The sequence below is a fragment of the Leishmania braziliensis genome, chromosome 35 (genome assembly GCF_000002845.2).
Source record: "Leishmania braziliensis MHOM/BR/75/M2904 complete genome, chromosome 35".
NCBI lineage: Eukaryota > Euglenozoa > Kinetoplastea > Trypanosomatida > Trypanosomatidae > Leishmania > Leishmania braziliensis.
This window is the reverse complement of record NC_009326.2, coordinates 1,041,841-1,069,779: the sequence shown is the minus strand read 5'-3', so window position 1 is coordinate 1,069,779 and position 27,939 is coordinate 1,041,841. Positions and strand designations below refer to the sequence as shown.

Here is a 27,939-nt window from a genome sequence, read left to right as displayed (position 1 = left end):
CCCCGCATGCACCTAGACCCACCACCACCCGGAGAGAGCCTGCAAGACGCGTGGCCCGGCTCGACGGCAGGTGGGCGGGTGGGCTCCTCCTGGGCGGCGAGGTCCCCGCCGTGGTGCGAGGCGGCGGATGCAGGAGTGCGGCGCTGCGCGCGTGTGGGACTGCTGACCTCTTTATGTGTGCGTGTGTGTATGTGTGTGTGCGCGTGTGTGGTGTAATGAAAGAGATGCCTCAACAACAAAAGGAAATGTTAGTACCTCACAGTAAACTTAGTAATACGCAGTGAGTACGGCTGTTGACTACATCTAGTCGCGAGAGGACGACTCGTTTTCTGTGTTGGACGACACGCAAAAGAGGTTGCCACTGACTGACTCCGTTGTTATTTAATGGCTAATTGAAGGACAAGGGGATGTGGCACGAGGTGATTTTGGTTACACTTTCCTTAATGTTCCCACTTGGGTGACTATCTAGCTCGTGTCTCTCTTACTTTCTCTCCCTTGTTTAATGCAATAACGCGTTCTCGCTTCTTCTGTATTTGAGCTCTTTCGACATCACTATTGCTCTTGGCTCTCTCACATCACCCATGCGAACCTCACAAATGTCACGCCCTTCCGCGATGCACTTCATTGCTGCCTGTCGCGCACCGGCGTCGCTATGGGTGTATCGCACTGCACCCCTTTTTTTCTTTTCGCTCTATTCGTTGTCTGCGGTGCGCGCACGCTTCATGTGAGCCACCAATACGAAAACACGAGAAAATTCTTCGAGTTGTGAGTGTTCATCTCGTTTTGTTGGTGTGCATTTGTGCGTTGACGTATTGACTCACTTCCCGCAAGTAGACGAAGAAAACAAGAGAGGTGTACAAATTCCTGCGTGTACACCTCTTTTCTGTGGTGGTTGACTTGCGCTGTATTGAGTACGCCAGCAACATCTCCTTTCTTGTCTCTCTCTCTCCGCTTCACATATCGTTCCCGTGTCTTTGCCTGCTCTTCTTTTTCATTTGTGCTCGGCACTCTTGGTTAAGCTACTCGAGCTCACAAAATATTTATGTGTCTCTGTTCGTTTTTTCTCTTCTCTCACTCTGTGTGTTGGTGGTTACTACGCTAGTGTATCTGCGCTTTCCATTTAGCTCCTCCTCTGCCTCCTTCCCTGTAGTTGAACGAGTGTCTCTCCGTGTCCATCTTTTCTTTTTTGGGGGGGTGAGTGAATTCGTGTTTTCTTGGTTTTCGTGCCATTCGCGCTCATCACTTTTGTTGTGTGCTCCGCTTCACTCCGACTCACGTTCTCTTTCTTTTGGGGGGAGGAACAAGCGTGTTCCCCTGTGTGTTGGTGTTGGAGCACTGCACTTTTTATGTCCTTCTGCATTCAAAGCGTTGCTACGGTACTCGTTCGGCAAGTCCCCTTCTTGTTCCTTCCGCTCCTGTACCTCATCCCTTCATCTTCTGCCTCTTTCGCGTATCGCCGCACCATTCACCCCATTCTTTGTGTTTCTTTGTAAGCCGTGGAGGTGGAAAAAATAAAGAGGAGTGGAGAAGATGATCTTTAGTTCAGCGCTGGTGTTCTTGGTGGCAGTGATCAACAGTTCCGCCAACCGCTATCTTCCCGCCAAGCTGAAGTTGCTCGCGCCCTCCATAGGGTGGTTCATCACAAGTGTCTTCATCGCCCGAGGTCCCTTCGTGTGGTATGCGTGCTCGTTGACGATTCAAGGACTATTTGCCACCTTGTTATTCATGACACTCGGTTTTACGAGTAGCCTTGCCTTGCGCGCCATCATCTTTCCATTTCTGGCGACCGCAGCGGCGGCCTGGGCTAAGAAGGTTCTGCCTCCGGTGGAGGCGTGGGCTACTGCTTCGATTGCCCTTGTGCAGATCTGGAGCACCTTTGGCGGCCTCATAATCCACGCCTGCTATCCAGCCAACATCTTACAGATCCTTGAACAACAGGGAGAGCGCAACCGCCGCGTCCGCTCGGTTGCTGGCACGCTGGTTCGCAAGCAGGGTAAGTCTGTCGAGGGGCGCACGGTGCCGTCGCTGGATGGAAAGAGCACGCTGCAGACCCTTGTGGTGAAGCAGGCGTATACAACCCCCCGCTGGGTTTTGTACTGCGGAGGCAACGCGGAGTTCCTGGAGAACAGCCTCAAGGATATCCACGTCATTAGCGACGCTCTCAAGGCCCACGCCATTCTGTATAACCCACGCGGCATCGGCTACAGTACCGGCTATCTCTCGCATCTCGGCGAATTTGTCGAGGACGCTGCCGCAGTAGCGCGAGCGTACATTGAGGAGGAGAAGATCGACGAGAAGCACCTGCTTTTCTTCGGTCACAGCATCGGCGGTGGTACCGCGGCGCAGGTGGTGGCGGAATGCTATCCCCATGCGTCTCTAGTGCTGGATCGCACTTTCTCATCCATGTCGGACGCGGCTGTTGCTTTTTCCTGCCTCACCCCTACTGTGACACGCATGATCTTTCCGTGGTTTGTCGGTAATCTTCACACTCTGGTGGGCTGGGACAAGATCAAGCACAGCCGCAAGCTGGTTCTCTACTCGCAACACGATGAGATGATCAACTTTTCGATCTCGTCCATTGCCCGTCACTCCCAGTTCCAAAAAGGCGGGGCGGATGCCGACAAGGTTGTTGAGCTTCTCGGCGCCCCGCCCTCCTACCACAACAGTCTCTTGAACACCTTTGACAACTACGAGGAAGTATGTCTCCGAATGAATTGGTTGTTTCCCACGTAAGTCGGTGGCCCCTTTTTTTGTGGGGGCGGAGGCCTTTCGCAGGCACCAGGCATGATCCTTGGCAGGTGAGAAAATTACTCTCTGATGGGTGGGCTTTGCTGGGTGTGTTTGTGTTTTGTGTTCTTCCGTGACAAGGGCATTAGTGGTTGTGGCAATAACCCGTCGTTTTTAAATCACTAAACGCCCTTCCCCTCTATGCCCCCCCCCCTGTGCTGCGTGCACACCCTGCCCTTTATCCCTCTTATTCTCTTCTCTTCCTCACCCCCGTCTCACGTACAGCTTTACCTGTTCGGAGTGAGCATCTGCTCATATGTACTCACCTTAATAGCTCCACCTCTGTTGCTGTTTGCTTGTGTTGTCTTATGTTTGCCCTCCTCCATCGGCGCCGTCAGTTTTGGATTTCCCTTCTGCCTGACGGCGGACTTCTCCGCCGCCCTGAATGAATCAGCCGTGTCTCTTTTACTTTATCTTGAGCTTCTCGTGCACGTCTGCTTTTTTTTTGTCTGTATCTCATTCGTTCACTTGCATGCCCAAAACAGGGAGTATATGTATGTATATGTATGTGTATGTGTATGTGTATGTGTGCGTGTGCGTGTGCGTGTGTGCTGTTGTTAGTGCTTCTTGTTGCTGTCTTTATATGCGTCTCTCTCTCTCTTGTTGGTGACATTGGTGCATGTGGTTAAGACTGCTTATGGCGATGTGTGTTGCCTACCCGTCACGATCGATGAAACACTGAAGAACTAAACAAGCAAAGGAAAGCCAAACAACGCACTTCCTCGGAGGGTGACAAGAACAGATGCGCTGTGCTAATAGGATGCACACGCGGGTAGCTTCACGGCCTTGGAGACGCGTGACTGTCATCTATTTCTCTCCCTCGAACGCTACCGCTGTCAGTCATGGCTCCTCGCCTTTTCCCTGGATGACCAAGGACCCATTCCATGCGCATGGCTGCTTCTTCACAGCTCCCTGCAAAAGTATCATTAATTTTTTTTCTCTTCACTCAAAAATGCTGGCGCCTGTGTAAAGCGCGAAAAAGAATCTCTAAAAGCATTCGGTGTTGTTGGGGTCCCTTTTCCACTGGGCCCTACAACTCTACTCGCTCGTCCGTTTTGATCAGTGGTGATATACTCTCACTATACATCATCCTGCTCCACCTCTTTCCCCCCTCCACTTCTTTTCTGCACCTACTCTGCCACGCAGTCTCTCGTGCTTACCTCGTTTTATCATACCATGGCTTGCACCCACAAGACTTCTCGACAGGTCCTGGATGGCGTTGCGTCGGCGCGGCATTTGACAGCGAGCACGCTTGTGCCGATGCATACGACGGGCGACGTGTCAGGATGCCTCGAAGGTGCCTTGCCCGGTCCTCGCTGACCACTGGCGTGCGGCGCCGGCGCGCCCCGCCGAGGCGGGTGCCCCACGTGGCGACATGCGAGGCGAGGACCTGGGTGGACCTTAAGGCTGGGGCCTGTGGGGCGATGGCGGAGTCGGTGCGTTGCTGTATCGCTCGTGTCCACCACCGCTGTGCACGACGCGATGGGTCTCTGTGAGCGGCTGAGGGGGGAGGGAGCAGAGCGGAACTTGAGCTCGTGTGTTGCGTGGAAGTCGACACACTCAAAGAAAAAGAAGCTCCCTGCAACATGGAAGCTTGTCTTGATCTCTCAGTGGTTACAACGCCTCTGCCTGTGTATATATATAGTTTACAGCTGACTTAGTTGCCTCTTTGTTGTTCTCCTTGCGGCCTTTCCTCATTGGTGGTGTTTTTTGCCCAGTTGCTGAGATGCGGGAAACGGCGTCTGAATGTGGCGCAGTTTCGGTGTTACTCCACAGGCGGAGTGTGTCGAAGGCCGAAGGTCGGTATGTGTGGGAGTCTGTCGCGGAGCCGCTCGCTGCACCCACGCGACTACTGGTGCGATGAAAAACGCTCTTGCCCTGCCGTCATCGCGACCCCAGGAGAGAAGCGGGAGCCCCGTAGTGCCTCCTTTTCGGTTTCTGCTGCTCTCGTTTGGGAGGCGAGCACTCGATCCTTCATGCACATACCCATCGATGCCGCACTTGCGATGCCTGCTGTGGCTTTTGAGCAACACTGCCCTTCAAGGACATGCACTCAGTAGGAAAACCTCTGTGCCCACGTCCATTTCTTAGCATGAGTGCGGTTCCCTTGTTCGTCGAGGGCGCACGCACGTGACAGATGGAAATAAAGAGGCTGAAAAAGTACTGGCGAAACCACGTTTTTATGTTGCCTCGCCCTAGTCAAGCTGTTGAAAAGTGCAATAAGCTTGCCTGAGATTTTTGTGACCATCACTTTCGTCCATGCGCAGCGAGAGCATCCCGTGCCGCTCACCTTCCCGCTTTGACTTCGTCTGCCCTGCGCTGTCCCTCCTTTCACATCCACCATTGTCCCCTCTTCCCTGTCGGCGTCAACGCGGTGGGTATGGCGTCTCCCCCACACAAACAAGTTTTCCTGACGCAAGCAGAAAGAAGCGCACCATCGAGCGAAGAGATTCAGTGCACCCCTAATTCTGCGTTTCGTGTGGTTTTCCGCGCCTCGCCTTCTCTCCACCTCTCCTCGTTTTTGTTCACAGTGGCCTGCAGTTGTTGCCCCTTTCCTCCTTACCCACACAAACAATCCCCTCTTTGACCACAGACACCACCACACGACGCCACGGAGGCAACACACACACACAAAACCGCTGCCTTTTCTTTCTTCGCTTCGGCTTTGCTCGTCAACTCGTGCTGTCTTTGATTACCCATACCACACCCATTCCACCGCCTTTCAACAAGCGTACGCTATTAGGTAGTCAACCCTCACACCAGCGCGTACCTCTCGTGCGCGAGGCGATGGAGAAGGTTTCCATCGCCACTGCCAGAATGAGCATTGTGCGCTGCTGCTTCGCCTGGGTGGGGATTTTTGCCTTCCTTTCTCTTCTACATTCAGCCACTGCAGGCGCGCAAGTGGTGGCGCCGTGGTATCGAATCAACTACAACACTCCAGCGTACGTACTCTACAAGCCGCAGGATGTAGCGCAGTACGCTAGTTCTCGAACCGCGGCAAACGGGTACTGCGTGCAGAATGGCATGAGCATCTTTTCTGCTGAGCTACCTGACAAGGATAATAATTTTGCATCAGAGACGGCGAAGGAGCTCGGGGGTACGGGCTACTTCACTTACACAGGCTCCAGCGCAGAACCTCTCCCAGCTTTTGCCCAATTTTGTACTCAGTTGCAACCAGACCAAAATGTCGCTCCGAACTCGGCAAAGTGCGGGTTCACCTTCCGATATGGTCTTCTGACCATCGTCGATACTATCTTGCTGGGGAATCAGCCTGGTGTGGCGCAGTATTATTCACTGTACCCAAACTTGTGGGGGGCCGGGAATGCGAACACTGGCTACCCCGTTGAGTGGGACACGACAAACCCGAATCCCCGTGGCTACTATTTTATGGCGGTGACTGGGTTGACCGACACAGTCGGCAAGCACGTTAACGTGGATGCGACTGTGTCGGCAAGTGATACCTACGTCACAGTATCGAAGTTCGCAATCTACTGCGAGTCGCAGAGCTTTTTGGGCTACCTTCCAGTTTCTACTGCATTGGTGCAGCCTCGCTTCGTGAAGGGTTACAAGGAGCTGACGTGGGCCCAAGAGCACTGGTGGGTGATTTTTCTCATCCTCGCTGCTATCATTCTGATTGTGCTATTCACAGTTCTTGTTTACTGCTGCCTCACCATGACGCCACCGAAAGAGGAGATTCCAATAGTGCCGATGGTGCTGCGTGAGCGCAATGGATCCGCGTACGTGAACGCGTTGGACAATGAGGCGTCTTCGAAGCCGTGCGGCGTCTCCAACATGTCGAATAGGTCAGCTCTGAAGAACTCGCAGCAAGGCTCTGGTATCTTGATGCCCATGCCGGTGGTAGACCCAGAGAGCCTTGTCCGGGCATTGCCGTCCATCTTCGTCCGGAAGGACACGTTGCAGACCACTGACGGGGACAGCCTGGCCTTGGAGAACGAAGACAACAAGGTCAACCGGAGTGAGACGAGCTAGAAGCTCGTGAAAGCACAAAAAAAAGAGCGCATGTGGCCACCCCCAGGCAGTGACACACAACTGGAGGGAGGGGGCAGGGGCAGACTCGTTCATCTCACTTGCACACACAACACGTGAAGGTACACCCGGAGACGCATATCAGGCATCATCGCTGACATGGACCCTGACTCCTCCACTTACACCATAGCAAGAAGGGACGGGAGCGCGGTGTCTCTCTCTTGCATTCGCCCCTCCCTCCCCCCTCCCTCTCAGTCCTCCAACAGCTTGCTGCTGCGTGGTAGCTTCTTATGTTGTGTTTGGTACTTTTTTGTTTTCGTTTCTCTCTAAGAGACCCTCCTCCCGCTTAGACTCCCCTCTCCCTGTGTATAGTGTCTTCATTCCTTCGAGAGATGGTGTGTCTGTATGTCATGGCATTCGCTTCTTCTCCCAGTCCCATCCTCTTTTCTCGGTTGCAGCATTTTTTTCCCCTCTTCCTTGCTGCTCTTGTTGCTGTTGCTTGGGTGTCTGCGTGCGTGTGGATTGCGCACTGGCCCTTTTTCTGTTCTCCCCCTCCCTTTTTTCTGTCACCCCTATCTTTCATGCTCGTCTCCTGTTGTTGTTTGTTTGCTTTGAGTGTCGGCTGATCTTCAGCATAGTTCCTCTCTTCCTCATTATACGCTTCTTTATGTGTATACGTTTCATGATTCTTCTCAGACTCTCTCCTCTCTTTCGCGCCATTGGCCCTCTTCTCTCTCGCGTGCGCGGTTGGGGCAGATGCGAGTTTTTCCTTTTGTTTGTCTCTCGTTGCTCGCATGCTTGCTTGCCTCTTGGTAGATTTGTTGTTGCTTGTCTGTTTTTCGCGCCCTTTTTTCTCCTCCTCCCTCTGGTTTTCGTCGTTGCTCATCGCCTACAGCAGCTGTTCGCTTCTTATGTGCTTACGATTGTGGTTCTTTGGTGTCACGTGTACGTCCCCGCGTGTTCCTGCTTTGGTGGTACACTCATCCCTTGAGGTTCACCATCCACCTACCCTACCCTGACGGACACCCATACGTTTCTCTTCCCTTGCTTGTTTCGTTGGTGTTGTGTTGTGGGGTGTAACTGTTCGCTTTTTTATCTTTATCGTTCATGGAGGTGTTGAATTCGAAAAAGGAAAACCATCAACATCAACGGGACAGCGAGAGACAGTGTAAGTAACTGTCATGGACTTAAGACGCGCCGGAGAGCTGTTCGCTGGACGAGCTCTCGTGAGCGCTCTCTGTTCTCTGTGTCGATCTCCTGAATTCCATTCTCGGGCGACTTTCACCGGTGCCTGTATCCACATATCTATATCTATATGTTTTTTTTTTTCGTGTCTTTGAGGGTGCGTACCTCAGCACAGAATAAGGAAAGTGACGGTTGAGTGGTAGGTCATTGCCCATGTCCTTTGAACCCTGTCAATGCTACACTACTGTGTTGCGCAGTTGGGCCTTTTTGTGTGTACCCACCATATTTATCGTGTCCTGCTTCTCTGTCTATTGTTATTACTTCACTTGTGGTGATGAGACATCCCATTTGATGTTGTGTGTGTGTGTGAGTTGGTTCTGTTTCTACTTTATGCCTGACTGTGCGTCCTGTGGAGGCGCCCTTACGTGGCACGGATGCCTCCTCTCGTCTTCATCCGCGAAAGCCTGTGGTTGCAATATCTCCATGCTTATGATCAGTTATAGAGGCCTGCTCTCTTTTTCTGTGAAAAGTTGTGTTTGCCTTCAACTTGTGTCGCGCATTCGCTGTATTGAGGAAGACCCGTTGTGTTAACGCCTGGGTTTCTCGCTAGTTGAAGAGGCATCATGGAGAGTAAGAGACTTGGATAGGGGGCGCCGAGGAGAACAGAAATTAGGCACGGCGAAGGTGACTCTGGTTAGCCCAGGGTAGAGGCCCCATGCCGCCCTCATCGAGTCGATGTGCTTCCGTATCTTTTTTCTTCTGCGACGCATATCCCCCTCCCCCACACATGCTGGTAATGCAGCGCCGCACTTTTTCTTCTCCGCTACCTCACGACAGATGTGGTGTGCATGTCGGATGGCGGTAGAGGAACCATACACGTAGTAGTGTAGCACCCACTTGGGGTGGTGCCCCCACCTTCCTACCGCGTCGCTCCGGTTCTCGCTTTGCATTTGAGAAGCACGGTGTTGATTCTTGTTCTCCTTCGTGTATGTTTCTCTTTCCTCGGCCCCCACCCTCTCTCCGTGTGCTTTTTTGTGATTCTCTTTTTGTTTCTTTTCGCCTTTTTTAGCCAGGGTATTTTGGCTCTTGGGTATCCCTGCGCTCGTCCCCCCTCCCCCTCCCCCTCCCCCTCCCCCCACATGCACTTCATTTAACTTCATATATCAGCGTGGAGCGAGCGCGCTGCTGAAAATGGATAGATGCATGCTGCCCAGGTGGTTTTTTCTCGTCCCAGAGAAACGAACAAAGAATTGTGCCCATGAGAGCTGTTCAAACCTACAGAGCAAAAAGTGCATAATGCAATACTAACATGAGTGGTGCTGCATGCCCTTCTTGCCACGGTTGTGGTTACGGTGTGAGGCTCAGTGGCTAGCATGAACTACTTTACTCACCCCCCCCCCCCCACGCACGGCTCGCGAAAGAGCAAAGTTGATGAGGACAGCTCATCCGAGTCGCTGTTGTTTGCAGTAGCCCCAAAAGAAAAACTGAGATGAGAACTAAAAGAAAACACGGAGGACAACGGCAAGCACCCAATCATTGTCTCTGATATCCCACAAAAAGTGTCGTCAAGATGTCGTGGAGGGGACTTCTTAGGTGTGCTATCAACTTTCTATCCGTTGCCTTTGTTGTGTTGAAGCTGGTGGGCGTGTTTTTTTTTCCTTCTTCGTATCAGATGGTTTCTTCGCCCTCACCTTGGTTATTTTCATGGAATCCTCTTCCTTTTCCGGCTGTCCTCTCTTTTTTCACACGAATTTCCCTTTCAGCTGATGTAATGTTGCACTGCTGAATATACGACTTCCTTTGCTCTACATGCTTTATTCTTGCCTCTCTTCTTGTCGTTTCCGCCCAGTGCTGTTTCAAGCCTCACCGTCTGCCACCACAGCGCCTTGTACACCCACCTGCGTGTATCTGTGTGGGCGCTGACCCTACTGCGATTTCTTGATCGCTAAGAACCCCCACAACGTTTCTCCCTGTCTAAAGTGGTTTGCTGTGTACGCACACTCCTGTATGCGGGTGTTGCTGCACAGTTATGGTGCTTCTTTCTTTTTTGTGTGCGCTAACGGTCGGCCGGTCTTCTCAGCTGGAGAGTTGTTCGAAGAAAAAAATAAGCAGAAAGACAATAAAGACCCCATCATTCGTTGCATCGCGCGGAATCCGGACTCAGAGCCAATGGAACATGAAAGGAAAAGAAATACGCAAACGAAAGGAACACTGACCTCGATGGAAAGAACGGGATGTGATGGAGGACCATCATGCTCCTTGCACTGTGGCCTAGGAGCTGCTGCGCTTTAAGAGAGTAATGACAGACGCGCAGTATGACCTGCTCGACTCTGGAAGACTTGCAGAGAGACAAAAGAAGCAATAGGCAAGCGGTTCTATGGGTGGTTTTTGTGGTGCCTTTATTTATTTAGAGTTGTCGTGCTCGTTTATTCTTCTCATTGTCGTATGCGCGTGACACCACGTTGTCAATCACTGACCAAAGAGGACAACAAATCGGCTTCCCCTGTCTCCCAGCCAAATCAGTGGCGGTGGATCACACGCGCTCGAGCTGAGATGCCCCCTTGCCCCTGAAGAGATGTTTTCTGTGCGCATGAATGGGCAGTCAGCGGCTAGAACTGCAAGTCCGTGGTTGTGGTGATGAGAGGGGGTCGTGAGACTCGCGTCGCCGATTTCACCTGCTGTCACTCTCAATAGTGGCCTGCTTCCGCTCACAGTGCACTACCGTGGCGGACAGAGGTGGTTCTGCAGAGCGGAAAGGGGGAAACGGGAACTGAATTTGACGCCCAATCGTTTCCGGCAGTCGACATGGTGCGGCAGCACGGCTTCCCCACTATTGTGCCTACCGAACCCAAGACGGTACGTTTCACTGCATCTCACTTGCTCTTGGCAACTAGCGAAAAAAAAAAATAATTCGCTCTTGCCTCCACTCATCTCAGAGCGACAGACCTTTGTCTTTCATTTTTCGATTCTGTAAAAACTCCTCTTCTGTATAACATCCTAACACCGACGACACCGTCTTTCACAAACGCGGCAGCGCTTTCAATCGAAGTCACAAAGTTCTCCTCCGCGTCAGAATCATCCAACAATCCAGGGTAAGAAGAGGTGTTTTTCTCGCCACGCACATCCGGTGAACAAAGACCTTGCTGCGCATTCCACTTTTCTCGTATCTATCGCCAACGGACAGGGCTGGAGTTGTAGTTCTTGGAAAAGGAAAGGGTAGCCACAGCCAAACACGCACGCCTCACAGAGGAAGTTTAGCGTTCATAAAAACGTCCAGCTCGTCCTCATTGTTTCCCTGCTTCCGTGGCTTTAGTTTTTTCCCTTTGCCTTTGCGCAGCGGCTTGCGATACATTTCGCTATCAACATGGCTATCTGCGCTGCGGAGAGCTTTACGGACTTCGTGTCTGACTGCGCTGACATCGCCTGTGCTGATCGTTTTCTCATGCGCCACTTTTTGTCGATAATTGCCCCAGACACTGGCAAGGCTGATGAGCCACGCCCGCTCTTCTCACAGGTGTTTGTGACTGGAGACACCACTTCATCGCTCACGTGTGGCGCGGTAGACCTGACACCGTGGATTTCATCGGCATCAACGTTAGCGCGCGAATCCGCTCTGTTCACCAATGGATTTGGTTTTCACGGGAGTGTGTCGTACCCCGTGGTCTCCGCCTCACCCGTGTCCGCATCTCGGACAGCTCCGAAGCATCAGTGGCGACTTACAACGCTTCTTGTGCTTATTGGTGCTTGCGTTGTGATGCTGTGCGTTGACGCTTCCATGCTGTGCTGGCTTTTGCCAAAGCGACGTCGTCTACTACAGCAGGCTAGTGAAAGAGAGCAAAGCGTGGAGAACCATGAGCCTGCGTGAGATGCACAACGCTTTCGCTGCTCTCCGTCTTTGCCATCTCCTCCGAGGCATTTTCAACGACGTCCTAAAGGGTAGGAGAGAAAAGGAGTGATCTCCTCCTCTTTTTGCCCCCTTTTTTCCCTTCTTCGCTGCTGCTGCCGCCGCCGCCGCGCTTTATCGTGCCTTCACTTATTCGTATTCTGTTGTGCTTCAGCTCTCGTTTGTCTTGCTGTTTGTACCTCGCGCACTGTCGACTGCTTTGGCTCTCTCCCGACTTCTTCCATAGTCGTTTGCGCCTCGTGACTTTGTACTCCCTCCCTCCCCCTCCCTCCCCTTCTCTGCTTATCCCCCAGCTGCAAAAATAGTAAAATTAAACATAAAACGGAGAGTGTGATGAATTGATCGTGTCACTTCCACTACGACCTCACCATCTCCCCCCTCCTCCCTTTATAGTCTCTGCGCTTCTTCACAGTCTGCCTCCGGGTTCATGCGCGTAACTTGTGTGCCTGCGTATGTGGGTTTTACTGAGGGACAAGAGGTCAGGACGAATAGGGACTGGCTGAGACGCCCTCAAGAAGAGTGAACGACTGCAAAGAAAACACACTTGTTCAGTTGCACTCCATTATCAACTTGCGCGCTCTGGCTGTGTGCTGTTTAGCCCCTCGAGCATTTGTACACGTCTGCGTGGCAACAACCTCGACAAGGATCTGAAGAGGTTCGTTGTTCCAAGAGGAGAAGGGTGATACAGGGCGAAAAATGCATACGCGCGACCCGTGAGTAGAAACATCAGCTACACCTACATGCCAGGCTGCTAGGCGATGTGCATTAAGCTACCATTATATATATATATATATATGTGTGTGTGTTGAAGGTTCGCCCTTTGATCTCTTCTTAATGGTGTCCCTACCAGAAGTCAATGCTGGACTTATGTTACCGCTATGCCGTCTTCCGTTTGTTCTTCCTTTCTCCACGTCTCTCTCTTCTCTCTACTGTTTTGCGCGACGCTCATTGACACAGGCATTTGCACAAACACACGGGAGTGCGCGCTCACTCCCGCGCATACTAGCAAGGACCTGCTCACAGGAACTATGCCGCTGTTTGCTTCTCAGCGGCCCAAGGGCACATGAGCGCTTCTGCTCTGCTTTGTTTAGCCAGCTTTTGGAAACTCTGCTGATGCAGGCCGCCTCTCCGTGGTGTCCCAGGCCACTCTTTGTGGGCAAACCAAGAGCCTGCAGCAGCCTGCCGTGAGTTACGGCTCACGGACTCTTGTTATCGGAGGATAGGATGGAGCCGACACTGTGACGAAGATGAGCGCCGGCATGATGATGTCTTCACGAACTCAGTGCGAATTACGTTCACAATTCAACCCCTACGCACATCTATCCACTGTCTGTCCCTGTTTACCGGTGCTGCGGTGACGCTGAGCCGCATATTGGGCCTCGCCAACGCCGTGTGTCGTGGCCGCGCAGTGGACCTAAGCGACGCCCGAACGGTGTCGAATTCCTCCGCTCCATGGCAAATTGTTCATACACGCTCCGCTATTCTCCATGAGACACATCTCCACCACAACGCTGTACAGCATGTAATGTTCGGAGTTCACAACACTGCGGTGCCGGGAAAAACACAAGTAGCACCACGGTGGGGCTTCTCTCCTTCACTTAAAGGGCATACAGATCCGTGGTCGCACCTTCTCTCCTCAACGACGAAGTCAAAGCAGTGACCCTCCGCCATTCCTGTGATGAGCATCCTCGACACGTAGTTCGTATCCAGCTGCATTCCCTGAAAGGAACTCAACAACACTAAAAAGTATTTCCTCACAGCCACTCCCAGTTGTGCACGGACACTTGCTCGTGCTTTGGGTTCCTGCCGCAGTGCGTGACTAGCAGCGACAACGTGGAGCGCAGATGGCGCGCTGCCTGCTACTCTGCTAGCACTGCGGTAGCCGCACCTGTGTGGGCCAATGACGGCGTCGGACCTGACGTAGTGCCCGGCATGGCCCGCAATGGCCGTGCACGCGGTGAGGTTGATAACGGGCCTCGCGCGCGCGTGCTCAGTGTGGGACGGAATGCCGCTGCCGCCACAGACCCGTGGCAGCGCCCGTGAGCAGGGGCATGCGGAGGTGAGCAGAGGGCAGGCGCGAGTGGCGCGGGGCGACCTGCGCCACTCAGCCCCACTGTGCGTGCGTGCGAGGTGGGGTGGCGTCTCCCCCCATTCGGCCGAGCTGGCGGCGAGGCACAGGTGCCAGGTGCCGGGCGCCCCGAATCACAGCGTCGCGCCCACGAGACTCCAGCGTGGAGAGTGGCCGCGCCACAGCGCAGGCAGGGCACCCCCGTGTAGCAGAGGGCGCAGGCCTGAGGCCGGCCGACTTGCTCCTTGTGCCCCTCCCCTCCCCCGCATGCACCTAGACCCACCACCACCCGGAGAGAGCCTGCAAGACGCGTGGCCCGGCTCGACGGCAGGTGGGCGGGTGGGCTCCTCCTGGGCGGCGAGGTCCCCGCCGTGGTGCGAGGCGGCGGATGCAGGAGTGCGGCGCTGCGCGCGTGTGGGACTGCTGACCGCTGTGCGTGTGTGTGTGTGTGTATGCGTGTGTGGTGTAATGAAAGAGATGCCTCAACAAAGAAAACGATTCATTGCTGGAGAACGTGCCTGCGTGTGCTTCTCCCTCCTCTCTATGGCAGTTGTTGTTGCGCCATTTGTTTCTTCTGTCATCTCTCCTTGTTGTGGTTTACGGTGTCGTACTGCGCGCACAAGCGATTCATAGGAGTGATACGCACGGAAGTAAGAACAACGAAGAACTCCCGACGAGGCGGAATGCAAATTGTTGCTGATGCGCGTTATGCTGTGCTCTGTGACTTTAAGTTCTCAGTCGCTGATTGGCCCTTTTTCTCCCCTGTGTGTTTTGAATTCACGCACTTACGCGGAGAGGAATCAGAAAGGGTACACCCACTATACACAGACTCCACAAGCGCTGAAATTCAAAGGTGACAATCATTCACAGACGCTTACCAACCACTTTTCATTATCTTGTTTAGTTTAACCTTATCTGCTACGCTCTCTTTCCCCCCCCCTTAATAACTTGCCTGTGAGCGCCGAAACAGGAGTGCGGCTCCAGGGAAAAACGTTCGTTGGGGCTGCTGCCCCCCCACCCTTCCTCCTCTCACACACACACAGGTGTACTGCTTGTCGGTGTGCGCTTCCTCTTCTTTTCCTCTTACCCCCCTCTGTCACACGTACTCGGCCTCACGGTCGTTTGTAGCGAATTTCTGGAATCGCTAGAAGAATTTGTGGCGTGTATGCCCCCGAAGTTGCTTTTCAGACTGCGCAGCTGTGTGGAGGGTACTCATCGTTGACGTCTGTCTCCCCCCTCCTGGCCTTTGCTTCACGGCCCGGGGGGCGCCCAAAACGATGCCAATATCCCCGGTGGACAAAGGCACTACTACTGAGGCAGAAGGCTCCGCACCGCCACTGGAGCGGTGCGCAAACAATTGTCGACCTCTCAAAGACACACCTCTGCCATGGGGTCAGCTGTCTATTATTTGCGTCGTCCTGCTCACGGAGAGCATTTGCTGGAGCGTGTTGCTTCCTTTTATGCCCTCCTTTATTGCGTATATTAAGGGTTGGGACGTTGACAGCTCTGGCTATGCGTCAGGTTTTCCTGTTGGCCTCTTTATGCTGGGACAGGTTGTGAGTGGCAAACTATGGGGCATGCTCAGTAACATGATCGGCCGCAAGGTGACCATCGTTCTTGGTGTATCTGGCTGTGCTATTTGCATGTTCTTTTTTGGACTTAGCGGCAGCCTGTTGGCCATGTGCTTTTGGCGCTTCATGCATGGCTTGTTGGGCGGTTGCTCGATTGTTGCCAAGACGATGATCAGTGACTTGACCGATACGACGAATCGAGCGAAGGGACTGGCGCTCGTCAGTCTAACGTGGGGCGTCGGAACCCTGATAGGTTCAGCTGTCGGTGGCGTTCTCTACAACCCTGCTTCCAGTTCAGCACTAGCCTTATTGCATATTTCTTCAACTAGCTTCGTTGGCAGCCACCCCGCCTTTCTTCCCAGTGCTGTTGTGGCAGCATACAGCTTTTTTGCAGTGGTAATCTGTGTCATGTGCTTGCAGGAGAGCTACAGGGATGCTCGGCCGCTACGCGACGTGCTGCCGCCGTTCATTGTGAAATTTATGGCCCCTGTGCTGAGGTTTGTGCAGCCGCGACTGCCGTGCGACTGCAACGCAACCGATGTAACGGCCATGTGCGCGGACGACCACAATGAAACCAGCAGCAGTGCACCCCAGAAGCCGCCTCCCACAGCTGCACGTCCTACGCCGGCTTCTCCTACGCCACATACCCCCTTCGGCTTCAAGCAAGCCTTTTTGAACCCGCTGCTGCGGCGTGTCTGCATCATCTCGATGCTCATCGCAACATCGGACATGATGTTCACAGAGATTTTCCCGCTCTGGGTGGCATCCGACGTTCGGAACGGTGGCCTACATCTGTCGCCGTTCCAGATATCGATCCTGGTACTGATGAACGCCGCTCCTTCAGTGCTCGCAAACGTCGTCTTTGCCCCGGTGATCCAGTATGCGGGGGGTCCTGTGCGGTTGTGTATTGCCGCTCAGCTCATGTACGCCTTTTTTACGGCCATGGTACCGACGGCCAGCTCCCTCGGCAAGAGGACTCGCTTCTGGTACACAATGGTCTTTGGTATGCTACGCAAGGCAATGGAGGCCTGGAACTATGCACTCACCATGGTCATGGTGTCACTTACAGCACCGCAAGGCATGGTGGCCATCATGTTCGGTATTCAGCAATCGCTAGTGTGCTTGGTTCGCTGTGTGGTGCCTTTAATATTTGCCCCGGTCTTCGCGTGGTCGATTGCGAAACCGCATCCTTTTCCCTTCAATCATTATTTAGTGTTTCTTCTGAGCGTCATTCCGCTAGTAATTGGTGCCTACATCGCCACCCACGTCTACGTTCTGTCCTCTTACAGTGGTGACGGAGAGGAGGAGGAGGAGGAGGAACTCGAGGACTCATCGGATAGGGTCGGCGTCGGCAACGGGGGGCAGAACTCTAGACTTAACTCGGCATGCGGATCCTTGTGCTCAATTTACAGTCTCTTCGGATCCGTCTCTTGCGACGTCCCGGCGCGCGAATCTCTCCTTCGCAACTCCGCCGCGAACTCGCTTGTGACACTCTCTAGTCCAGCGATGACGCAGCACACCATATTTGAATTTCCGACTGGTTCTCCCCTACTGATGGCCGTCGAGGACGCCGCAAGTGCTGCAAGAATGCAGCCTGACGAGGCTGGCGACTCCCGTGATAACTCTAGCCAAGAGGGCGACGAAGTGGACAACAATACCGAATACGCATCTCTTGCAGACGAAATGGCGGTGATACCAGTAGTCCCTCGAGATGGCGTGCTTGAACAAGAGGATATCCGTATTGCTCAGCGCAGTACACTGCTAGAGAACGAGGAGCTCCCCGCTTAGACGTTGCTGTGCACTTAGCAACGAGTAAGCTTCACCATTTCTAGTGGGTATCACCACCAACACGAAACCAAACCCCGTCTTATTTGCTTCTTCTTTTTCCTGCGTGTCATTGCGTTTTTCCTGACGCCTTCTTTCCCTGATTTTACCTCCCTTTATGCCCTTCATCTGCACTTACCCTAATGCCGCGGCACACCTCGGTGCGTGGCATCGGGGCCCAGTACTCCCGCGCTCTGGGAAAGGCCAGGCAGCCCCTGCTCTCGCGCTCTCTCTCTCTCGCTGCCCGTGCCGGGGCCATGTACCTCCGCTGCAGGGAAGGCCAGGGAGATCGAGCGCTACGGATGTCGGCGGCCAGGCCCTGGATGGCGTTGCGTCGGCGCGGCATTTGACAGCGAGCACGGTTGTGCCGATTCATACGACGGGCGGCGTGTCAGGATGCCTCGAAGGTGCCTTGCCCGGTCCTCGCTGACCACTGGCGTGCGGCGCCGGCGCGCCCCGCCGAGGCGGGTGCCCCACGTGGCGACATACGAGGCGAAGGCCTGGGTGGACCTTAAGGCTGGGGCCTGTGGGGCGATGGCGAAGTCGGTGCGTTGCTGTATCGCTCGTGTCCACCACCGCTGTGCACGACGCGATGGGTCTCTGTGAGCGGCTGAGGGGGGAGGGAGCAGAGCGGAACTTGAGCTCGTGTGTTGCGTGGAAGTCGACACACTCAAAGAAAAAGAAGCTCCCTGCGACATGGAAACTCGTCTTGCACTTGCGCTAAGCTGGCGGGGCAGACACGTTTGGCCTGCGTGTGTGTGTGTGTGTGTGTGTGTGTGTGTGTGTACACGGGATGCAGTAAGTGGGTGAAGGGCAGAGAGAAACGAAGGAGAAGTGATTTTGTTGTTGCACGGGCACACACACCGCAGCTGTGAGAAGAAAAAAAAGGGAAACCGACAAGCCTTGATGGCGCTGGCCTCTCCTACTTTGCTGCGTTGCTTACCGACTTTCTCGTGTGTCGAAACGTTCTTTTTTTTCTGTTGTTGCTGTTTGGGTTTCCCTGCGTCTCAGATGAAACCGTAACTCAGACATGTGAGGAAGCTGCCGCGAGGAACGTGGCTGCTAACGATTGATGCAGACACCAGTGAAGAAGATTCTGCGTTTTCCTTTTGTTACACTTTTGGTGGTGGTTTTGTTTATTTCGTGGAGACGCTGAGAGGAGGGATTCAGCGACGATGGTGTGGCGCCTTTTTCATTCTTTTTCATTTTTTCTGGCTCGCACCGCCTCACGCGCGCTATTTCTCTTGTCAGCGTGCCTCTATGACTTGTGGCCGTATAAGTTTGATGGCTCACGCTCACACGAGAGGGGAAGCGTGACAGCGCTTCTCTCTGTTATGAAGTGCACGAGTCTCTCTCTCTCTGTATGTGCGTGAATGCCGTGTTTAGACATATACAAGTGGCGGTGTCTTTTTTGTTTTCCTGAAAACGAAGATGCTCCGGTACGAGGCACTCTCCAGTCAGAAGAGGCAGAGATACTCCGTGACGAGTAGCATTCCCGCATGCTCAGCGACAAGAGCTTTCCGGGGCACCCTTTACTGCAAGCTGTCGGGCCGCGGTTGATGTCATGGACGTGGTACAGGACGCCCTTCAAAGACAAGTAGATCAACTGAGGCATACAAACAAGTGTTGCCTGTGTGAAGAACTTCTTGACTTTCCCCACTGCGCTTAACACGGGCCCAACTACGGTGGAGGACGGTACATTGCGGCGTAGTTTTGGCACCAAAGATGGCACTACCAGCCCATCGCGTGCACCACTCCCCCTCCCCCCCCTGTGCCTTAGAGCGCGGTGAAGTAGACCCAGCAACGAAGTGTAACTCCGTGCAGAATGGCACTGCCAGAAAAGTCGATACCTACTTCATGAATTATAAAATGAGACCTTGGTCACTAGTACCACGGTGATATCCCCAGAAACTTTGGTACACGCTGCGTCACCCATAGAGAAGACCTCTATACGTGACCACTGGGCATACTCCAAAGAACAAGGAGGCTGGGGTCACAAGATGACAGAAGGCTTCCCACTCCCAGTTGTGAACGGACACTTGCTCCTGCTTTGGGTTCCTGCAGCAGTGCGTGACTAGCAGCGACAACGTGGAGCGCAGATGGCGCGCTGCCTGCTGCTCTGCTAGCACTGCGGTAGCCGCACCTGTGTGGGCCAATGACGGCGTCGGACCTGGCGTAGTGCCCGGCATGGCCCGCAATGGCCGTGCACGCGGTGAGGTTGATAACGGGCCTCGCGCGCGCGTGCTCAGTGTGGGACGGAATGCCGCTGCCGCCACAGACCCGTGGCAGCGCCCGTGAGCAGGGGCATGCGGAGGTGAGCAGAGGGCAGGCGCGAGTGGCGCGGGGCGACCTGCGCCACTCAGCCCCACTGTGCGTGCGTGCGAGGTGGGGTGGCGTCTCCCCCCATTCGGCCGAGCTGGTGGCGAGGCACAGGTGCCGGGTGCCGGGCGCCCCGAATCACAGCGTCGCGCCCACGAGACTCCAGCGTGGAGAGTGGCCGCGCCACAGCGCAGGCAGGGCACCCCCGTGTAGCAGAGGGCGCAGGCCTGAGGCCGGCCGACTTGCTCCTTGTGCCCCCTCCCCTCCCCCGCATGCACCTAGACCCACCACCACCCGGAGAGAGCCTGCAAGACGCGTGGCCCGGCTCGACGGCAGGTGGGCGGGTGGGCTCCTCCTGGGCGGCGAGGTCCCCGCCGTTGTGCGAGGCGGCGGATGCAGGAGTGCGGCGCTGCGCGCGTGTGGGACTGCTGACCTCTTTGTGTGTGTGTGTGATGGTAGTGGGAATACGGGAAAACGAAACGTTCTCTTGGTATTTCCATGAGCTGCGTGATGTTTGAAGAGATTTGTTTTCTATGCTCGGTTTGTTGTTTGCTCATCTGAGAGTTGGGTAGTGCTGAGAGATGGGTGGTTTTATTTACTGCGATATAGACAGGCAGGCGCCTTCAGAAACGCGGGTATTGAGGACCACAGAGTTTTTTTTTTGATTTGTTGAATTTGAGATGGTGTAGGAAAGAGGAAAATCGATCGTTCTTGGCATCTCTTGTAGTGCAGACATTGGAGAGGTAATACTCTACGTTGGAGATACGTAGTGCAGTTCTGGTGATGGTTCACTTTCCCTGGGCCTGCATTAGAGCATTCCAACAAACGCAAATGAGCAGTGGAAGCATGGCAACTGACAGGGAAGCGGGGCACTTGGAAAGTAAGGGGCGTTTTCGAAAAAGAAAAAAAAAACGTACAACGATGTCCTTTTGTTCTCTTTTTTCTTTCACGTCCCTATTGCACTTCTGTTGGCCTTTTTGACGGCACTACTTTATTTGCTGCGCGCAGGACTTTCATCGTGAAGCAGCTGCTGAGCCGTGCCGCTCTTGCTTGTATTTCCTCATCCTTGCACTTATGCCGGGTGTACCCTCGCCGGCTGGCGTGGAGCCACCCCCATCATCGCTGCCCAAGACAGGCTCAGCCGCAGATGCTGCCAGATACATGGATCTCTATCTCGGGGATAAAGTGCGCCTCAGCCTTGAGAAGTGCCTCCACAACAAGCCACGGGACCCAATTCGATTTTTAGCGCAGTCCTTGCGACACCTGAGCGAGCAGGATGTCGCTAGCGATGATGCCCCTGTGGCTGCTGAGGTGCAAGGGGAGCACACGCAAGACACACCCTCGAGGCGCCTTCACTGTGTGGCCCCGCCTTCAGTCCGCCTGGAGAACGGCGTGAGGTACGAATTGCATCCACTGGCACACGATTTCTGCCGCGCCGAAGGCACGCTGCCGGCGGCAAAAACCACAGCGCCGGCGTCTGTTTTTCCAGTAGTGCTGTATCGAGAAGCAATTTCATCTTATGAGGTTGTCTCTGCTCTACGGCAGCTTCATATGATTGATCCAACGGCGCCACTTGTGCTCTTCGTCGAGTGCCCTACTCCGACTTCTGCTGCGTTCTTCTACGAGGGCGTGGCGTACCGCTGCGCGTGCGCTACTAGCAGGTCTGCTGCCCAGGCGATGCCACCATGCCTCACAGCATTGCAGGGAGCTCTGGGAGCTGGGAAAGTAAGTGACTTTTACACGACGATTCGCGCGGCGGCCGCTGAGGCGGTGGCTACGGTGCAAGTTAACTTTATTCCTTCGCTTCAAGTGGACTACCTGGTCAACTTTGATACGCTTGATGACGCCCTGCAGAAGGCGATGCAGACTATAGACACCACCCCAGCACAATGCCCCACCCATTCGCCTCGCTGGACCCTACCAGCCGTTCTCCTTGTATCCTACAAACCGGACACAGCGCGCCTGACCTACGCACGACTGCTCGCCAGCTACGGCCCTCTCTATGAAGCGGCGCAGCGAGCATCCCTGCAGGCCTTTCGCACCGCCCAGCTGGAGCGGAAACGGACCTACACATATGCGTTCGTGATGGAGTACTGGGCGAAGGTCCAGGAGCGGCGCCAAATTTACGCCGGCGCAGCACGCCCAATAAACTCATCAGTGAAGGTAGCTTCCTCCATCGAGACCAAGACCCAGGCTGACGAAGACACCGTGTCTACCTCTCCCGCCGAAAGTGCGGCGCCAAGCAGCGCTACGGAGAAACCTACTGCTGCTACGCTGGTAGCTGCTGTCCCCGCTTCGGGGGGTGATAAGCGTATGCCTGCAAAATTTGCCAAACGTGGTTTGTTGAACTACGATGCAGCGCACCAAGCAGAGGATGACGTGTTCCTTGTTGTTATTCGCCGCCTCGAGCACGCGGCGGCAACGCTCATTCAGTCCGTTTATCGTGGCTACCGCGCGCGCCGCGGCTACCAAGAGGCTCACGACGCGCTTCATAGTTCCGCTAGTACATCCATCAGCAACCCACCTCTACAGAAGAGCTTGAAAGATGCTACGCCGGCACATTGGCCTGAAGGACCCATCCTTCCTCCTCTCTTGCGCGCCTGCCTCGAGCGTCTTGTCCGCGAGGGCGACACCTTCGGCTCTCTTTGGGGTAATTATGTCACTTCTCTTCCTCCGGAAAGCCGCCGCTGCTGGATCTACCGTCCAGTGCAACGCCACGAAAGCCGTGACGACACGGAGAAGTCAGGCGCTATCACCGACATCGGAGGGTACGTGAGGGAAGGCTGGGTGCAGGAGGAGTTGCTACTCCCACCCTGGAGGGCGACGCAGCCGCGATTGCACTTAAATTTGTTTCAGCGCTTGATAGACTATCTCGCCCTCGCGCAATGCACTTCGCTTCACGGAAGCGTGCAGCTTCTCTTGGACAGCCCTGGCATGTCAGTGCTGCAGCGTCGAGCCTATGACGGAATCAAGTCTGTGTGCCTCAATCTTTTTCACGTGGCTTACGCAGAGCTGCGACAGCGTCAGCCGAGCGGGTTGCAGAGGTCATTCTCTGCCTACATGCGTCAGTCCCACGCCAGTGTGCTCGGGTGGCTCTCCACCCCACACATGTGCTCCCTGCTCGTTCGGGCGATGCAGACTACATCAGCCAATACAGTCCAGGAGACGTGGCAACACGGCACCCGTAGCCGACAAAGGACCGGAAACCCCAACGCAACAGAGCGCTCGATGAGCCTTGTTGTGCAAAGCCAGCTCGCTGCCAACGAGTGTGTATTGATTGTGCCATGCTCTCTGTCAGCAAACAAGATTGCCGCGCCTGCGGGAACGTTAGCAGCCTCGACAGTGTGGAAGGTTGCACCTCACCTTTACATTTCACCGGAACCGCTACTCGCTCGCAACGAGTGGGTACAGGTGGTGACAATGATGCTGGAAAGCGTGGGTAACCGTGGAGCTGACGCACCCACACCCTCTGTTGAGTGGATGACCATAGCTAGTTTTCCGCTTTGCTGCGTTGATGGTACACCGGTGGCTGCGGTACCGCGCTTCGATACGCAGTGTGTCGAAGGTGTTCCGGCTTATGACTTATTTGTACCTCGTCTTGCTGCTGGCTCACAACAGCTGACTGGTGCACACGCCACAGAAGATGCCCCGGCCGGTGGCAGCATGACATCGTCCGCACTGGCTGTGCAGGTCGCCTCAGTGGTGCAGGAGTGGATGCGGGGTGACCTCGCTCGCGCTGCAGACGTCGGCCTGAAACACCACATTTGCGAAAGCCTCTCCAGCAAGAGTAACATGGTGTACTACACGGCACGCACGCGGAAGGCCGGCGTGGTCGATGGTGCCTTCACAACCGTGTTGCCGTCAGCCACCCTGTTAAGGGAGGTGTTGCAGGCACCCCACCGGGGCGGCGCGGCCGATCAGTGCGAGAAGACTGGTAAGGAGGGCAGCGGGAGTTTGTCTGCAACCGTCACGCCGCAGTGCTTTTCTGTTCAAAGCCCTGAGCACCTGGAGGCGGTGGGACACGAAAGTGTGTCAGCAACGTGGTGTGGCGGGTCGCGCACCTCATCCATTGTCACCTTACCAAGGACCAGTGACGGCACAGTGGGCTGGGGCCGCATCATGCCGTCACCCGCGTTGCCGACCACTAGGCCCATGGCGCACTCTTTAGCTGTCCCGGCGAACGTCCAGTTGAAGGCAGCTGAGGAGCTTGAGGAATGCGCCCTTCAAGTTCTCACAGCAGACGATGTTGCCAAGGAGGTGAGTGCCGCACTCCCAGAGATTTCATTCCGGCACACGCGCATCTCCATGCGCTTCTTTGGCGGCCCCACAGTCCTCAAACGACTCGATGCATTTCTCGACCGCGTTGCCGAGACTCTGCAGCGAGAGACCCACGCGCCCTCCCTGGTGCTGGCTGTGGATTTGCCGTCGCAGGGCTTCTACGCGCTTGCCGCCGCGCTCCTTGTGTTCCGGCTGCACGACACGCGCGACATATCCACCTGGTCGAAAAGCAAGGCAACCACAGCACCCGCCGTCTCCCCTGTCGCACAGCACGGCGGCGTGGCGAATGACGCGCGTGTGTCGTTTCTTTCAACCTTTCATGAGGTACTAGAGGCGGCGCTGCTCACCCCTTCTGCCTCACGAGCGGCGGTGCAGTGCACGCCGGTACAAGTTGCTATACAGCACGTTTCACAACTCATGAGCTGTGCGCCGCTCCCACAGCTAAACCTGATTGCGAGCCTGTGCTTGGCTATAGAGGAGGCGGAAGCGGCAACAGCGCCGTCACACGCCATTGTTCGCGCAACCCAATTAGCGGAGCAGTACGCGCTGCTCGTGTTGCTTGATTACTACCTCTGGCACTCACACTCCAGCTTTATCCCGACTGGGGCATCTCTAAGCAGCCGCGGTGTGCTGGTGCGTATGATGGGCAACTGTGCTTTTGCCGCCTTTGTGAGTACAGTGCCAGCTGCACTCGAGTGGATTGCGAACATCGATCCGTGGCAGACGTCAAGCCCAGACGTGGTCCACCGGCGGTACTCTAATGCACTGCGCCGCTGGGATGACAAGCATTACGTGTGCTTTGGTGCACTCTAGGGTGATGTGACCGGAGGTGGGTTGTGGGACGCGTGCCGTCAGTCAAGTCGTGTGGTGGTGCACAGGTGCCGTATGAACAGAGGCGAACGCGCGCCCACACACACGCGCGCGCAAAAAAAAAAAGAACAAAAAATCAAAAAAAAAAGATGTAAAAATATATATAAGTGAGATGTACGCTTTAATGTTGCCTTCGCGGATGAGGGCAAAGGCAGCTGCTTGTGGCGTTGCCTCTCGCCGGTTCTTCACTCTTTCCCCCTCGGACATGTACAGTCGATGTGCGCGTAGATTTGCCCCTCTCTTTCTGTGTTTTCCCTGTTGTGCACGCGGAGGTCACGCATAGGTGAACTAGGTGTGCACTAAGCTCGAGTGAGCATATGAGGGCCTTCTCTCTCTCTCTGGTCACCAATGCGTCTCTACATGCCTCACCGCCTAGTACGGACCCGTTCCGTGGATGTGCACACTTGAACATGCATTTTTGGCGCTCTCACTCCTGTTACACGGAAGGACGACGCGCAGCGCAGCTAAAATGCCACTGCATGCACGCACGGATGGGCAAGGCGAAAAGCCAGTGATTTGTGCATGTCTTTTCTGTATGTGTGTGCGTTTCACATGAAACCGGCAATGCACATGACCGCCTCTCTGCGTCCTTCTCCTCCGATAAGAGTTTGCCGAGAAGGCAGCAAATGGTGGAGAAATTGAAAAATGGTTTACGGTGACTAGGCTTGAGGTGATGCGCATCATCACTTCCCTCGCTCTTGCTGTGCGAGCTTACCACCACCGCTATGAAAGGTCGCGAAGGCAAAGGAAGAGACTAAACCGATGCCCTTCCCACTCCTCCGTCATCTTTTTTGCCTCCCTCATCGCCACACTTCGATCACCCTCTGTGGCACTACTGTTTGACGTACTGCTCACTTCCACGTTCACTAATCTGCGTGATACACCCACCATAACTGCCTCTCCTCCGCTTCTTTCCAGTCACTCATTTATGTGTCGCACCCCAGCAAGGCGGTGCCTTACAACAGTGACGAGGACAAGGCTGCGTAAAGCCAAGCACACACGCCACTACAGGACGCCTCTACGTCATGTATTCGTGCTCTCTTTTGCGGCTGTGCAGCGCATCACTGACCAACTCAGTCGCTACCCACAGCCCTGGCAGTCGGTACACACACAAGCCCATAGAGGCAGCGCGGCAGCAGTTGAAGCATCGCCAACGAGAGCGCACCCTTCAGCGGCGTCGCAACATTGCAAACAAGGAGGCCGAGGTTCAGCGTTCTGTGAAGGAGGTCACGAGTAGCCGCGACTTGATTCTAGTGCAGTTAGCCGATCAGATCTTCTCCAAAGGCCACCGTCATGTGGCGAGCGCCACGAACGTCGGCTTTGTCCCTGACGGCAACCCTGCCACACCGCTAGTCGCTCTCGCTGGTCGAGAACGGTGTGGCAAGACGTCATTGCTGCGTGCACTCTTCCGCTCGCCGCGCGAGGTGGGTCGTTCCAATCGACACCTACGCCGAGACGCCATGAACTTCTTCAATGTGGGCGGCGTTTTCAACGTTGTGGATCTGCCGGGGTTCGGCGGGACATCAGTGCCATGGACAGCAGTGCTGCAGCACGCTGTCCTCTTGCGTAACTTCTCTCGGTGTCAGCCCAGTCTGAAGATGCTCTACTACTGCATGGACGTTCACTACAAGCACGGACTCTACATTCAGGATATCGATCTCCTGCGGTTCCTCGCACGCGAGGTGCCTAACTTTACGATTGTCCTCACCAAGGCGGACCAGATCAATGACCGAGCGATTCGGACGGCGCACATGGACGAAATACGCAAGGAGCTTCTCTACCACGACATCCACCACCCGGTGCTGGTAACCAGTGCCTTCCACATGGGCGGCATCGACACGCTGCGGTATGATATGGTGATGAACTCTGTGCATGCACTGCGGACGGAGCGACTCACGTTGACGGAGGCGCAGCGGCTGTCCGCTCGATTGTTTTCCCAAAGAGAGCTGAGCACGATTCGCCCACTTGCCATCGCTCCATCGCAGGTCGACGACGAAACGCGAGACTGGAATGCAGAGCTTCAGCTAACAGAGCGCGGCGAGGAGGGCGTGGTGGATATGAGTAGTGTTGATGCCGCAATGGATGCAGCTAAGGATGCCGGCTCAGTGGTAGACGCGACAGAGGAGGAGCTTCGATATAGCGAAACAGAGTTCGCGGGCTTTGCAGCGACGGAGGACGGCGCAGGCTCTACCGCTGCGACGGCGGCTGCCAGTTCGAGCACCGAGGAGGTGTTGCTCGCCGAAAACGTGCCCCTGTCGGAGGAAGCAGCTCTTCGCGCAGGTGCTGCGCTGGACGCGTCGTCGTCCTCGACACACATTCCTGTCGTGTTCAAGGATCTCGTGATGCAGATGGCGTATGAGCGGGTCGTCAAGACGCTACGCAATCGTCCGCTTCTTCAATACGTAGATGCGACAAGCCCCTGGCGCAACCCGCTGCGATGGCCGCGCCACGTCATCCCTACAAAGCATCCAAAGGCGAACATCATGCGCTGCCCAGAGGCACCTGAAAACCCCTATCTTCTCCAGGCGCAGTACGTTGCCCCACGAGCCGATATGTACTTCCGCCGACCCAACATTGGTGCTCGTAAGTCGTCACAGAAAGGCAAGTACGAGCCAGACAAGCCGCTCGCGTTTATTCTGAAGGCCTACACAATTCCGTACTTCCCCGACATTGTGGACACAGCCATGCAACCAGCGCCGTGGGCTTTCCTCGGAAGTCGTGAGGCCTACTACGAGCGCAACGGCGGTCGCCAGTTGGGCGTGCGGCTTGCCAACTACGCCACTGCCGGATCCATGAATCCCCTTTCCGACAACCCTGCTCCACAGAAGCTGGAACTGACGAAGGAGCTGCAGGCGCTGGAGGAGAAGCGAGACGGAGGCCCAATTGCGATGCTGCGCCCCCCCCCCCACCCCGCCGGAAGGGAAACTAGCGCTTTCCGGGGCTCCTTCGCACGTCTCCCGCTTCCCGGAGCCAAACACGTAACATAACTCTCCCGTTCGGAGGAAGGGCCCTTCCGTTACGCCGTGTCTTTCCTCTCCCGATTATCTGTCGCTTTTTTTCTCTCGCCGTGTGTCGGGTTAAGGGGAGTACAGTGAAGCAAGGAAGAGGGGAGGGGCCGAGGGGGTGAGCGGTCATCTGGTCGCGAA

The 27,939-nt window shown here is 55.1% G+C and overlaps 5 protein-coding genes across 5 annotated transcripts; all 5 read left to right on the top strand.

Moving 5' to 3' along the window:
- Nucleotides 1-1,530: 1,530 nt before the first annotated feature.
- On the top strand, nucleotides 1,531-2,733 carry LBRM_34_2700 (conserved hypothetical protein; the record flags this gene model as incomplete). The annotated part of the gene is made up of 1 exon (XM_001568326.2): nucleotides 1,531-2,733. The coding sequence occupies one exon, from the start codon at nucleotides 1,531-1,533 to the stop codon at nucleotides 2,731-2,733; it is 1,203 nt and encodes a 400-aa protein (XP_001568376.1).
- A 2,841-nt stretch (nucleotides 2,734-5,574) lies between these two features.
- Nucleotides 5,575-6,777, top strand: LBRM_34_2690 (conserved hypothetical protein; the record flags this gene model as incomplete). The annotated part of the gene is made up of 1 exon (XM_001568325.1): nucleotides 5,575-6,777. The coding sequence occupies one exon, from the start codon at nucleotides 5,575-5,577 to the stop codon at nucleotides 6,775-6,777; it is 1,203 nt and encodes a 400-aa protein (XP_001568375.1).
- An 8,431-nt stretch (nucleotides 6,778-15,208) lies between these two features.
- Nucleotides 15,209-17,290, top strand: LBRM_34_2680 (transporter-like protein; the record flags this gene model as incomplete). Its single annotated transcript, XM_001568324.1, has 1 exon — nucleotides 15,209-17,290. One exon carries the CDS (start codon nucleotides 15,209-15,211, stop codon nucleotides 17,288-17,290), a length of 2,082 nt encoding a protein of 693 aa, XP_001568374.1.
- A 3,429-nt stretch (nucleotides 17,291-20,719) lies between these two features.
- Nucleotides 20,720-24,736, top strand: LBRM_34_2670 (conserved hypothetical protein; the record flags this gene model as incomplete). The annotated part of the gene is made up of 1 exon (XM_001568323.1): nucleotides 20,720-24,736. One exon carries the CDS (start codon nucleotides 20,720-20,722, stop codon nucleotides 24,734-24,736), a length of 4,017 nt encoding a protein of 1,338 aa, XP_001568373.1.
- Nucleotides 24,737-25,818: 1,082 nt separating this feature from the next.
- LBRM_34_2660 (conserved hypothetical protein) lies at nucleotides 25,819-27,780 on the top strand (the record flags this gene model as incomplete). The annotated part of the gene is made up of 1 exon (XM_001568322.1): nucleotides 25,819-27,780. One exon carries the CDS (start codon nucleotides 25,819-25,821, stop codon nucleotides 27,778-27,780), a length of 1,962 nt encoding a protein of 653 aa, XP_001568372.1.
- Between the last annotated feature and the right edge of the window lie 159 nt (nucleotides 27,781-27,939).